The sequence below is a fragment of the Gavia stellata genome, chromosome 3, assembly GCF_030936135.1.
Source record: "Gavia stellata isolate bGavSte3 chromosome 3, bGavSte3.hap2, whole genome shotgun sequence".
Lineage (NCBI taxonomy): Eukaryota > Metazoa > Chordata > Aves > Gaviiformes > Gaviidae > Gavia > Gavia stellata.
Genome location: NC_082596.1, coordinates 24238482 through 24252852, shown reverse-complemented (window position 1 = coordinate 24252852; position 14371 = coordinate 24238482). Strand labels below are relative to the sequence as shown.

General features: G+C 41.3%; 2 protein-coding genes across 2 annotated transcripts in view; both read right to left on the bottom strand.

The window, feature by feature from the left end:
• Nucleotides 1–1483: 1483 nt before the first annotated feature.
• Nucleotides 1484–7373, bottom strand: LOC104257252 (cytochrome c oxidase subunit 6C). The gene is made up of 4 exons (XM_059815362.1): nt 7316–7373; nt 6172–6299; nt 4404–4542; nt 1484–1610 (listed from the first exon to the last, which is right to left on the bottom strand). The coding sequence occupies exons 2-3, from the start codon at nt 6283–6285 to the stop codon at nt 4423–4425; spliced, it is 234 nt and encodes a 77-aa protein (XP_059671345.1). The 5' UTR covers nt 6286–6299; nt 7316–7373; the 3' UTR covers nt 1484–1610; nt 4404–4422.
• A 3723-nt stretch (nt 7374–11096) lies between these two features.
• RGS22 (regulator of G protein signaling 22) overlaps nt 11097–14371 on the bottom strand; it is a 75178-nt gene continuing 71903 nt past the window's right edge. The window contains exon 27 of the mRNA XM_059836344.1: nt 11097–11168. Within this exon, the coding sequence (XP_059692327.1) occupies nt 11097–11168 (72 nt within the window). The remainder of the gene's footprint in view (nt 11169–14371) is intronic.

Here is a 14371-nt window from a genome sequence, read left to right as displayed (position 1 = left end):
TAAATCAACACATGCTGGCAGCTGAAGGAACACAGACTACAACAATAACTGCTGTTGGATGTAATAGTTTAGAAGAAACTTAGAATTTAGAAGTAAATTAATTCATAGCAACTGGGAAGACTATAAGGGCTAGAGCTGCAAGGGCAGTCAGCTCTATTAGCCTGCACACCTGGCAGTAGCAAGTTTCTTTGCCTCTGAAGCTGTCAGTATGACTGAAGACCCCCCGCTATTTAAACCTGCAGACATGCCTGAGAAAATGTTAGTCAGTACTTAATGGCATACAATGTTTATACTGTACATTGGGAAGATAAATGGGTATCATTTGCTATTGTTAAGCTCTGGTTTACATTTATAAGAGCAGGGGTATTTTGATTACTGGATGGTTTCCCCTGCACCACTAACGTCAAATACTTTCTTTGCTGAAAGGAAGCACTGCCTGTATGGAAAGTTTAAAGAAAACCCCATGCTGCTCTGTAATAGTGTGCTGGATCAACTACCTTACATGCTTTCATTAGTCCAAATGTGGCTCTCAGATACCTATTAAGTGTTAAGTAGTTAATGATCCATTTAAAATAGTAAAAGTTACTCCAAACAGTATTTGAACTGAAGACCTTCAAATACAACACAGATGGCTTAATTTGTCATGCTGCTTCATACAAAGCCTTCCCTCCTTTCACACAATCAGCTTTGACTCCTCTCCTAGTACCCCCGTTCAGCAATCAAGAGCTACAAGTCCTAGCACCGTCTCCAACCTCACCAACAGGCAATGCACAAAGCATGTTCCCCATGACAGGTATCGTGGCAAAAGACAGAGCACCAGGCCTTGGACTACACAGGATGTAGCAGAGATCAAAACTATGCTTAGCTGACTACTTCCAGATATTAAAAAGGAGATTATTGATACGTGTCTAGAAACAGCATGCAAAGATTTTCATTACTGTAATATCATAAAATATTTATTTTTTCTGCTTTTACCCTTTTTCCCCTTGTACATCAAATATATGTGAACATACCTGCAGTTTAGCGTCATTTTCCAATTAGAGTAACATACCGTGTACAAGAGTGGGCATTTGCGCAGTTTGTAAGTCTTGATGTAAGTTTGCTGCTGTAAGGAAGGCAATACAGTGATGGCAGCAGAAAAAGATAGGAAGGCCGGCTAGTGTATTTCCAGAATTCCTCTCCAAATTTTTTCATCACCTTGTGAAGCAAGAGGTAACACAGACCCTTCAAGAAATCCAGACGCTCCCTTCCTGTAACAACTATACTTTTGCATATTCCCATCAGCAGCTGGGACAACCTAGCTGTAACTGCTTAGGGGTGTACTTTGTTACCCAATGTGGAATTTGGCCAAAACAGAGATGCAAATAATTCCTGGGGGGAAGAAAACAAGACTTAGTCATCTTGAGCAATTTATGAAGACTTTCCACCATTCTTCCCAGCATCTGAGCATTTAAGCATTTCGACATTAATGAAGACAACTAAGTGCCACTGACATATGTATTTTATTTATTGAGTTACATTAAAGCGTGCCATGCAGTGAGTGCATTACACTTTACAATTCAGTGAACAAATAAGGTTCGGTCATCAAGTCTCCTCAGACCAAAGGGGATCTGCAAGATAAAAAAAAGAGTATTAAGTTATGTTGGACAAACTTCATGCTCTAAGTAAACATATTAGTATGTATGAATGCAAAGCAATAGAGAGAAATGTTTATGTGGTGGTTTAGTCTAGAGGAATTCCCCCTGTTATTTCCTGATGGTTTAAGATTCACACACCCTTCATGTGGCAAACAGAAGTGAAACATGGAACAAATCAAGAGCTGGAACAACACTGCACAGCACATCAGATTCACTGTACATGCTGCGCTGATAACTGAATCAATCTTGCTAAGGGTCTGAAAGAGAAAGGAATGCAGCTTTCAGATAGGAGCCAGAGAGGAAACAAGTGGTGTAGGCAACCTACCAAGGAAGGAAGAAAACCAAATTCAAATTGCTTCTCCACATTGTATTGAATACAATCCAAGACCAGCTGTGCTCCATGACAAGAGTCATGCAAGTGGTTAGCACTGAACTCCTAGCTTGCCCCTTTATTCTTCTACTAAGCACACTGTAGAGGTAGGATACTCCTTAGTTTCCATTATCAGTATTGCCACAAAAAGTCCATGCCAAGTAGACAGAACAGTGTAAATTCACACTTAGGTAACAAGCTGCCCAGCTGGAACAAACTTGGTGCAGAGTGCCAAGCTAACACCTTAACTGATGAATTCTCCTCCCTGCCTACCCTACCCTTTCCTCAATTTTGGGGCTAAGTACTGATTCCAGAGTGAGTATTATTCAATGAAGTTAAACCACTGCATTTACTGCCACATGCAGAATATATTCCAATACAATGGGAGATGTAGAGCATGCATGACCACTGTACCCTTTAGGTAACTATAACAAAAAAAGCATCAAATTCAACCTCCAAGCTACTGAGGCAAATGAAAATGTCTTCCATCTGTTCTGCGTACTTGTCCTTTTCAGAGTCTTTCCAGAACATTTGAAACACTGGCATTGTTTTCCCCTTCTTCTACTTATGTATTCATGCACAGGCACAAAAAAAACCCAACCTCCTTCTACTACGAAGGAGTGACAAATACCAGTTCTTACATAAATAGACTAAGGAATAAGAAGCATCAGCAATTCAAACAAAATCACATATGAAGATTTGTCTTTCACATTTTCTTTTGAGCTGGTGTAATTAAGGAATGGAAGAAATGTTTAGGAAACCTTTAATTTTAACAGGTGCACACAATGTGCAACTTTTTTTTTTTTAAGCTGCAAATGGGAACATACGCTAACTGAGAGTGGAGCTCTATTTGCACTGAAAAAAATCCTGCTCATGATTCCAATTAAATATTCAACATGCATCCTTGTTGACAGTGTTTGTTTCAAATGATTTTACCACCAGATGGCCTTTCAGAATACTCTGATGAAGGCCACCTGACTAAAGAATGCAATTCCAGCATCTAAGAAAGTTTGAAAGTGCCTATGTATTAGCAATAGGACCCAACCAGAGGCAGAATTACCAAGATTAAAACCAGGTAAATTTATTATTTCATTATTTATCTTTGTTGCAGTCATAGCTAAAGAACAGAAGTTTCCCCCTCTCACAAAAAAAACCCAAAGGGACTGCCATGGGGTTTTGGGGTTTTTTTTTTAATTTTTACATTTGTTAGAAGAGCTACAGCTCTGCTTTTTTATGTAATTGTGTTATGCAGAAACCAGAGCGTTGTAGATTACCACACAACAGAATTTAGTATTAATAGTGTTAAGTACAAATCTTTTATTCAATCGTGCTGCTTTAAGCAAACAGGCTGAGAAAATCCAGCTGGCCAGGATAATTAGAGACACAGATTATCACGTAATGATCACAATATGAAAACATTCCAAAAGAATGAAAAAGCTATCATTCCAGATTAGTTTGAAGTCATTTTAAAAGAAGCAGAGAACTCAATGTAAAAAATGTGGATCAAGAAAGGGGGAGGAATTCTTTATTGAGTTGTCACATCATGAGCTTGTGCAGTTTAGTGAGCGTGCTTATTAATAACTACAACAAGGTTGAAATCAAGACTTTTTTTTTTCCTGGTATTATGACAACAAGTAAGGGAGAACAAAGTCTGGCAGTCTTCAAACAAAAGGCAGTGTTAAGTGCTAGGAAAATAGTACCGTGAACAAAGTTCTATTCAAGCTTAATTCAGTATGGCAAAAATCTGAGTATTAGTACACAGAGCTGTATGCCATTGTGATTTTATATATATATGTATGTATGTATGTATGTATGCACATATTTAAATGTATTTCCCCTCATGGCTAATTATCTTCCCCCTCTCACCAACTTCAAAAGACGAAAGGATACGTGGAAGCCGTCTCTGTTTCTTACATTAAGATGCATGCTATAAGAGAGAAACAGATTCTCCATTTTCTCATTCACTGTACCACCACAAATATGTAAGTAGTAGATATAGATAGCCCGAACCTAAGCAGTTCAAGATGTGATGGAATCAACATAACAGTAATATCAAACAAGTCCTACAGTTTAATACAAGAGCTTTGTCTCCTCCATATCTGCGTAAGGAGGGAAAGGCGTGGCACCCCTCTGTACAAGTCTCCTATATCACACAAGTTAAACAAATTACCCAAAAGGTATTCAGGAGCTTTCTATTCTGCCCTTACTCCCCACGCCCCAGTTCCTGTATTTCTTCACGTTTTTATTACCCAGAAGTCTCTCGAGTGCAATTTTTACCCTTTTTCTTTGGGAGCACCTTTCTATTTGATCAAAAAGCAAGAACCTCCAAATAGAAGCACAATGTTTCACCGAAACAATCCAATTTACTATTGTTCTAATGAAGAGTAGCTTATTACCTGTAAATGCAGGTTACCATCATTTGGGCGGTGCAGACTCAAACACACCAGCTGCTCTCATGGCTTCGAAGTCCTTCATGGGATCATAGTTTTTATAGAACTCTGCATAAGCTCGCTTTCTAGGATCAGCAATTCCAAACTGGAAAGTAACACACAGAAAATTAAAGATTGCAAAGCTTTACAAACAGAATTTTTTTCTATTAGTGCTATTACTTGTATCAGTGGATATCAGTCTAAAAAGCCTTTAGCTCAAATTAGTAAAATATTACTTTGTTCCTGTTCAAATCCACAGTCAGGCTACCTGACCATTGGACAGGAAAACAAACATCTGAAATGAAACCTTAAAAAGAAAGTCCGTTACAAGATAGCACATTACACTTTTAAGATTCAGAAACACTCCACCTATATTGACACTCAAGTGTCCAATGCTCTCCATGCTAATAGTTTTATATGTAAAACATGCCACTATGGCAAGTTTTGTGTCTGTGGGCAGCTGCAAAACTGTAACTCCAGATAAACTGGCATCCTAAAGCAATGTATTACATTTGAGCTACAGTGTAGGTCAACGACAGAAGTCTGGTAAAATTTTACAAGACTGCCAAGCCGCTGTTACAGCTCACCGACATAAAAAAGACACAATACTGACTCCTTGGATACTGATTCACCTGAAGCACAGGGATATGCTCAAAAATGTGAAGATAAGTCCAAGGTGGGTTTTTTCAATAGTATCTAACACATAACAAAGTAAATCACTACTGAGATCCATGTTACTTGTTCTAAATATGGTCTGCCTTACTAATGTATTAATGTGGAGGTGCCAAATAAGATATAAAACCACAGACTACTAAAAAAAATTATATTGTAAGTCTGACCACAAACAAGCTTGCCTTCCTCTTAACAGATGTGTTAAGTAGATGTTGAGCTTTAACTGTGCAAGCTTATTGTTTCTGATAGACATCTGTTGATCTCTAAGAAGTTTAAGTCGACCGTGATATTTTTGTGATGAACCTGAAATTAACTTAATTTCTAGTCACTTTTATCAATAGCTTCCCAAGTACTCAAATGCTGCAAATAGTATATGAATGAGTTCAATGGGCAAACCAAGATACAGTTCTTCCATAGTAATTCAAACTGTGTTGCTTGCTTTGTGTATGAGATCCAAAAGTTATTTAGTAAAGGCACTCAAGAACAACTACCCCTCTTATCTTTATCAGAAGTCTCTTAAGGACCATGAAAAACAAATTCCAATCTGTAAGTGGGTTTTTTTGGAAATGTGCTCCATTTCCACACGATACTTCAAAAGAAAGGATAAAAGGACCATGCTAGCCTTCCCCACACTGATATCTTCAGGTTGAAGGATGGGTTTTCCAAATTGCTATGAGAAAGTTTTCTGAAATTTGGAGATAAACTAAGACTCTGACAACTCTCTTGAGTCTCAGATACCATGACACAGAAAGACACAGACTATCTGGAGTTAATGTGCATCAGTCGTGCAAATGATCAAGAGTAGTCTAGGACTAGAAGACTCAAGGTTAAGTTGTCACGAATTGCGTGATCTTGATCACACAGCTTAAAGCATCAGGTTATTCATATAATTTCTTCAAAAGAAGATTATGAATATTTATTTATGTTCTGGAAACATGCTTACAAAAATACATTACTAAAGCTTTCTGATGAAGAGCTCAACCAAATCTCAACAAAAAAATATTATGAATTCTTAAAACACTCTAATGAGTCCAGTTTATAATTGACTGACTACAGAGCTCACCTTGTATAAAGCTGCACATCCCACAGATACAAAAAATGCCCCAAATAGATGAAACTTCATCCGCCTGGCCAAAAGGCGCCGCATTTGTGGCTTAGGCAATAATGCAGACGACATGGTGATTATATTTCCTAAAAGAAAAAAAAAAAAAAAAAGATAATTGTGGGACAAGAAGTTGTACTCAAATAATTTTCTGTAACTCTACTGTAGAAAGATTGTGCTTTTTGTATTGTGTAATAATCATCTTCACAACATAAGCAACAGCACTCATCTCTGTTTGACTTTTCAATGAGAATGTTTAAGGGACAACATTCAAGGACAACCTATTTATGACGTGAATCTAACTAAGTTTTTATACTTCTTACATCCAGTACTCATGGAATCAAGACTAGCCTTCGCTGTTCACACTAAATCCGTCCCTCCCTGCAGGGTCTACCATTTCAGGCCTGCTATCCTGGTGTTAAATCAGAAGACATTCAGAACACTGATCACATTTTATTCATTTCTAAGGAAAAGCACATGCCTGTTGAACTAGTTTGCGGTTTGTTTTTTTAAAGTAACTGCAAACCCTATTGCATTAAAGGATTTTTTTGTATCGGGTCAGATTTTACTAAAAAACTACAAGGCCTGAAGCAGGCGGCTCTCTTTAAACACAAATTCAGTGAGCTGGGAGCGGCTCCGAGGCAGTGCTGCCCGCAGGGTGCTGCCCTCTGTGCGGCCGGCCTCCTGCGCTCACAGGGCCACAGAGCGGGAGCGAAGACCAGGAGGCGGCCCAGCTGTCCCCAGAGGCCTTGGTGCTGTCCGCAGCCGCGCACGCCGCTTTCCTCTCACATTTAAGAGGAACAGGCCCCTCTCCGTCCCCGCCGCCGTTACCGGAGAAAGGAACTGCAGCGCCGTGGCCAGGCTGAGACAAGCCCCGCCGTAGTCCCCCCTCACAGAAGACGCTCGGGCCCCTCGCTGCCCTCCAGCAAAGCGTCCGCTGCCGCAGGACCCGTCGCCGCCACCCTCAGGGACGCACAGAGGTCACGGGCTGCCGCCATGGGCCGCGGCGCCGCGGCCGAGGGGAGAGCGGCGGTTGGCGGCCGTTGGGATGAGGGGGAGAGAGGGGACCCGGCGGCAGGAGGAGGAAGCACGAGCGCAGCCTCACCTCAGCGCGGGCCCACCAACGTCCTTCCGCCCCGCCGGCCAGGTACCCTCTGCGGCGCCGCTACCCCGCATGCGCGGGAGGCGGTGGCCTGGGTACGGCGAGCGGCTCGGCTCAAACGCGGCAATGCGCGCACTCCCGAGGCGGGGCGGGGGGTGCTCGGCCCCGTCTGGGACCCGTGTGGTGTGGAGGGGGAGCTGGGAGAAGGGCGATCGGCCTCACCGTGTCGGGCATCGCCGTTGCCGGGCAAGAGTCAAGGGAGAAGCGCGTGCCGCCCACCTGAAGGACGCCCGGGGCGACACTGCAGTGCCGAGGGGCTCGGCGAGGGCCCTTCCCTCGCCTCAGGCCTCCTGGGCACCGAACACCCTTAGCGGGCACAGCAAACACCGCGCCAGCGGTCTGCCCGCCGCCGAGCCGCCTGGTTTTTCCCCACGGTGCGCTCAGGCTACGCCCGAGTGCGGTGCAGAGCGCCCTCAGCGAAGCTGCCGGGCCGGGCCGGGCCGGGCCGCAGCCCCGTGCCACCCGGGCGCCCTCGCAGCGCTGTGCGCTGACTGCCCCACCGCTCCCCCACAAACCGGTGCCCTCCGCCGTTCCCCCGCGCGTCGGTCCCTGTTCCAGATCTCCAGAGTGGCCGTCAAACCCAAACGGCCTTAATACCAGAATACATGAAATAATTGTAGAGTGTGATCAGAATGGCTGGCCAAGCCTAGAAACAAATTAAGCAATTTGTAATCCGTTCTAGATAACCTTCAGCCAGTTTTTTGTACCTTTCTTGGAAATGAGGCACACATGTGCCTTGCCCATGGCTTCCACCTAATCACCACCTGCATATGGTATTGTCGTCATTTTTATTCCTGGGGAGTCTCTGTGGGATTTACACTAAATGCTATAAATTCCTGCCTTGAAAAAGCTGAAACCCCTGCTATGCACTGAGGTATTCATTCAAGCCTTGCACTCCCCTGCCAAAGCCAGCAGATCCTGGCATCGAATGACAGAGGAGATAGGCCCTTAAAACTGAAGAGAAGTTGCTTTTCCTTTGATGGGATTAAAGAAGAGGAAGGTGTCAGTAGAAAATCGTAGAGAGAAATACAGCCACGACTACAAGCTGGGAGAGTGGTCTTTGCCACAGGAGTCTGAATAGGTGCAATTTGTACAACATTTCTCAAACTAAAGAAAAGTTTGTTACAATAGTTGAGACTGAAATGAAGAATGTCTGTCCAAGAGTTTTTCCTGTATGGATTAACACAAAAAGCCAAATGTTAATGATGTCATGCAGAAAGAATGACAAGATGTATCTATAACCTGATTGTGGGGGTCTAAGGAAATACCCGGGTCCACAAGGTCCACACTGTTCCTGAGGTAAGCTCATGCAGTCATTCGGTGAGACCAGGAAAGAAATGGCAGGGAGAGTTGTCTAGGGAATCTTAAAAGCTCCACTCAACTTGCCCTCCTATTACGCAGTGTGAGAAAAAGAGGATACAAAATTAATTGGAATAAAAGCGTAGCAGGTTTCATGGCTACTATCATTATAAATTATATATGAGAAATTTTCCTCTAAACGCCAGTCTTGGTGAGACAGAAGATTTTTGTGGATGGACCTAGGTCTGCAAACAAAAAAATCTTGATTGCCATTTTCAGTAGCTTACTTCATGGCTGGCCGGGTCATTAAATTCTTTTCTATGTGACCAGTTTCCCCATGTGCCTGAGATACTGCTGGCTAGGCGTCTTTGTGTTATAGTTAAGATGCTAAATGAAGTGCTAATTGTTATTATTCTTTGACGTCATTACTGTGGAATATACAGCCAACTCCTTATTGTTCAGTATAAAGGGCAGTTCAGGACTGTGCAAATCAGGGATAAGAAAAGGATAGAGGATATATTGGAGGAAGAGCCGTGGAAAGAGGGCAGAGATAATCAGCTCCATTAAGTCAGTGCACAGAGTTGCTTCCTATCACTCCAGTTTCTGAATGGGTTATAAGGCTGAATGCGGTTTTGGGCCTGAGTGGACCCCATGCATCCAAATGCATCAAAGCAAATAAATCTTCTGAAAACACCAAGGCATACAGCACAGAGACAACAGCAGTCCTTCCCTTCCCAGTCCACCCAGTCCCTGGGGTTTCTGGCACCTGCTCCAGTTGTCTTTTGGACATGAATATTAGGACTGTTTGCTCAAAATGTGCCACAGTTAACCAAACTAGAGTCTGCAGTCCTCTTTTCCTCTCCAAAATACTGTAGCGCCAGCAACAGTTGATACTTCTTCAAGGTGTCCTTGAAAGGGATTGTCTTTTGAGGAGTGAAGGAAGCCATTAATGCTCAATCATTTCTTGCTTATGCTCCATTGAAATTTAAAATAAAATTTACCTCTGACTTTAGTGAGAGAAAACTTAGGCAGTGAATGCTTGCCTTTCCCACAAAGAGTGCCAGCTGTGACACTTGGGACTGTACTTTCTGTGGTATGGACTGGAGCCGACTAGGAACAGCACTGTGACAATCAAGTGATTTTGCATATGCCACAAAAAGTCTTTAGATAATCATAATCTGGATCAAATTAGAACCAAAAATCTACTGGAAAAAGATCACATGGGACATCAGCAATCCCCTGAGCCAGCTGCATTCTTAAATAGTTTATTATAAAATCTACCTCTCTATCACAAAAGAAAAAAAACTAAACAATGCTATGTGCCACATATGAATGAGCATACATTTGTGCTCCTCTTCTGATTTCTGTGCCAGAAATTAACTAATCAAATACTCTTTTACCACGGCTGTGTCGACATCAACCAATGGTGCTGTGGAACAAACAAAGATTTTGTGGCACAAGAAGTTATTTAACAGAATTGGAATGGCAGCTGTACGAAAAAGAAGGGTGAATCAATGATTCCTAAATGGAAAAAGTCAAAATTAGTAGGGGGAAGAAAAATATTTTTGTACTTCCAAAAGGGCATTATAAACAAAGGAGGAAAAAAAAAGCAAAAGTTCAAATTAGAATAAATGGAGCAGACAGGGATTTCACAAGCCTTTGTTGATTTTATGCATGCTTCTGAAATAGAAAGAGCGCAAAAAAAGCAATTTCTTAAGTTTTGTTCAACTTGTAAAGAGGCAGATTTTGGTATTTTTATACACATCAAGTAGTGATATAATTACATGAACGATCCTGTGTTTGGTGCCATCATGAGCTATATTGTTAAAAAAAGAGACTCAGCTATTTCTCAAATTTCCAACTTGCCATCAGGACATAGCTGATGTGTGCATTCATGCCCAAGAACTACAAAACACACCAGGTTCCACAGCTCAGACATTAACATTCATGTGATGATTTTTTTTTCCACTTTTTTTCCTGAACTAGAGTGTGGTTCTGTATTAATTGTTCTCACTCTGAAGTCCTCCAGGTTCAGAGGGCCTATCTGAAACACACTGCTTATTTCAGCAACAGGAAAACCTTACTTACTTAAACTGGATTTTTAAACAAGTGATACACTATGTATGTGTCATTCTTACCTAAAAGTTTGACTTAGGCAAGTCTAACTTCATCATTCATTGCCAGAAACTTTCTACATTATCGTCTGATTTCTTAGAAAAAAACAAAAGTACACCCAATGAAACACCTCCTTCCAGTCCTTGTTCCTTGCTCGAATCCATTAAAATGATGCCAGGATTCTTTTGTCTCTTGTGTTTTTAAATGTTATGTAGCCTGTCTGCAATAAAGTCATCAGAGACAATGTTTTTATACTGTTCCTTCACTCCTCTGTATTTGCTGAGAAGTGCCTTACTCTGAGAAAATTTTTTCATTCCTCATCCTTGTTTTTCCAGACAGGAAGCTGTGGAGTTAAACCACCTTTACAGACAAATACTCCAATCTACAGTTTAACGAGTCAACACACAAAAATGTTACATGTAATCCAGTCTCTACAGTCCCACCTTAGCAACTGTCAGCCCATCAGATGTAGGCCACAAGCATCCCTAGCCTGGGTTCAGCTCCAGAAAGTGCCCTGGGTAGAAACAGCATGGGAGCAGAGTTTCTTCTTTTGAAAATGAAAGCAAGGACCACAACACGAGGACAAAAGGCCAAGCTTTTCACACTCCTTTTCAAAGCACAGTTTGGTTGATGTACTGTGACACAAGACGAAACTCTCTAGCTCCAAACATCATCTACCGTATGGAAACTATGCCTGCATGACCTGCCCAGCAATACTGGTGAGTCTGGTACATGTACCGGTACTCTCTTCCTTGATCATAGATGTGTTACAGTAAGTCTGAGCAGAAGATTCATGGGTACCCTTCAGTCGTCCAAAGCCATTGAAACAAGGAGTGTTCTTCATACCTTAATAGGGTTTAGACCAGACCTTTTGTTAGCTTCTGTTTTTCCTAGATGTGACCGGTTATCATCCGACCTCCAGGAAAGCAGAAAGTGGCCAACTGCTGCTGTTCATACAGCTATGATTTTGTTCAAGGAATTAATTCTCACAGAAAATGACAGACCAACTTATCTGTGAGTGTAAAACAGTGGCTGTGAAGTGGGAAAGCCTCCTTCAAATAGAAGATTGGACTCACTCTCCACAAGGCACTACATTCGGTCCCTTCATTGGTTAGGTTCAGCATGCTTGCTCTGGGCAGCTCTTGGCTCAATGTGCTTCTCTCAGAGGAGCGAGCTGCACAGAGAGGGGCTGAGGCGTTTCTCAGGTTAGGGACTCTACCCCAAGAGAGTGACACCTAAAAATTTGCAGCTGTAGGATTTAACCTAGAGACATCTATGCCCTTTATTTGATTTACCCAGTGCAATACAGAGCTCATTCTGACAAAAAGACTGGCCTGGGTAATGTGTAAAGTGCCCCTTTTGCATTGTTTCCTGTGGCAAGTTTTTAGACCTTTTCTCATAGGTTTCTAAACCTCTCATTTTAGTCTGTTTTAATTCATGTTGAGGTGATGACATGGTAAGTGTTACGAGATGTTGGCAAGTTTTCCTTTCTGGGTCTGAAATGACAGTCTAGAAGGAGTGGGGGGTCTCTTTCAGATTTGTTGTGAGTTGTATCATCATACTGCAGTCACGTCAACCAAATTATGTCCATTTATGAAAAGAGAGTTCATGAACACAATTAAAAACAAAAATAACAATTATCCCAGAGATTATGTATTTCTTGACCTCTTTATGACCTGGTGAACAAATGGTGAGCCTGAAAGCTTGTCCATTGTTTCCAATTACATCACCTGGTCTAATAAAAGATATCCCTTATTCCTAAAAAATGCCATTGCTTTTGTTTATTTTGGTGTTGGAAGAACCTATCAACTTAGGATTGCTGTGTTGTATAAAGGCTCCATAGCTTTTATTTGGTATTTGATGGTACTGCAAATATAATAGATTTTCTTTACAATCATAACTTTGGCAACACTTGAAGTTGCAGCAGGTAGGGAGTCTCTGACAAAATCCCCAGTGGAGCTAAAATCCATGTCAGGTTGTGGTCCCAGGTTTGAAAGGTGAGGCAGAGTCAGATGTGTGAGGCTTCCAGAAAGTAGTCAAATCATCTGTTCATGTTTTTTTAACAAACTTGTTATTGGCATAAACTTTTAAAAATATGTATACTTAAACCAGCCTGTTTTAACTTTACTGTTTTGTTTGAAGTAATCTAATTAGGAAATTGTGGATCTCAGGTTTCTACTGAAATTTCTATTGAAATTTTTGAGCTTCATGATTAACAAAACTGGCAATAGATAACAGCATAAGCAACCTTAGTTAAATATATTTTGATTAAATGAGTTCAGGATACATTTTCCTAAGACAAATTTGGCCATGTTCAATACGGCATTACATGTAAACGTCTGGAAAAATTGCAGCATTTTTCCAAGCAGGAGACATGAGATTACTATAATCCATAGCCTTCACCACAGTATTAATTAGCATGGCTCACTAACCAGGGACGTAATATTTGTAAATGAAACTCGAGAAGGGCAACAGTAAGGAACAGGATGTTGAAGCCAAATGGAAAACATGAACCAATAAAAAGGCTGAACTAGCTAGAAGTGCAAGCTCAGCCTTTGAAGTTAGTTCAAGTACTGCATGCTTTAATTTTGGTGTAATCTTATGATGGGGGTACAAACAAGAACTCAGAAACAGATTTTGTAACATTTGGCCCAATTGTAGATGAATCAGTTTGTTGATGGTTACCAACAATTGCACAGCCAGAGAAGCTGTGGTCTTTGTTAAATTAGATTGAATAATTGGCTTCAGTGGGAGTTTCGGGTGCAGAGCAAATGAAGTGTCACGGCCCTTGACTCTCGTAAGATTCCTTAGCAAAGGCTAAGCTTTTGCATTCAGAACAACCTGAATATGGATTCAGAGAAAATAAGTCCCTCAAGAGTTCATCTACTCACTCCCCTGCCCCAATATGGGTCTGAAAATACTTAGTCATTCCTGGCAGATGTGCATATCTTATCTGTTTTTAGAACCCCTCTGATGACAATAAGGATACCAAAAGCTCTCTGGGAAGTTTGCTTCCAATGTTTAACTATTGTCTCAGAATACAATCTGTGATTAGTACTACATTACCTTGGCAAGCCCAACTAAGCCTATGTATTTCTGTGTTTTGATTTTGTTTTGCTTTGGGTTTTTTTAAATATTCTTTCGTGTGGAGCTGCAGTGACAAAGCCTTGCTTTCCTGGTGTTTCACTCAAAAAAAAAAAAAAAAAAATCACCGTTGTCATCCTTTGGACAGCTTTCTGAAGGCCTACTGCTGCCAGGTGCTGAGCACCTCTGGAGACATGAATTAAGAGAATGAGTTTCAATACATTCAGAAAATTTCAGGATCAGGCAGCCAGGCGTTAAGATGATCTTTGAACTGGAAGGTCATAACTGGAAGATGAACACAGTCATGCACACTCTCCTTTTTTAGATCAAGCATTCAGTTCATTAGCTTGAAAATAGTAAATCATTTATCATAGCCTTTAGTGAATGGCCCAATATGTGCTGTTAATTACTTTCTCATTTGGGAGGAAAAACACAAAGTTGGTTTTTTTTTTCTTGCATATGCTTTCTAGAGGAAAAAGAACTCCCAAAAAGTGCAAACTT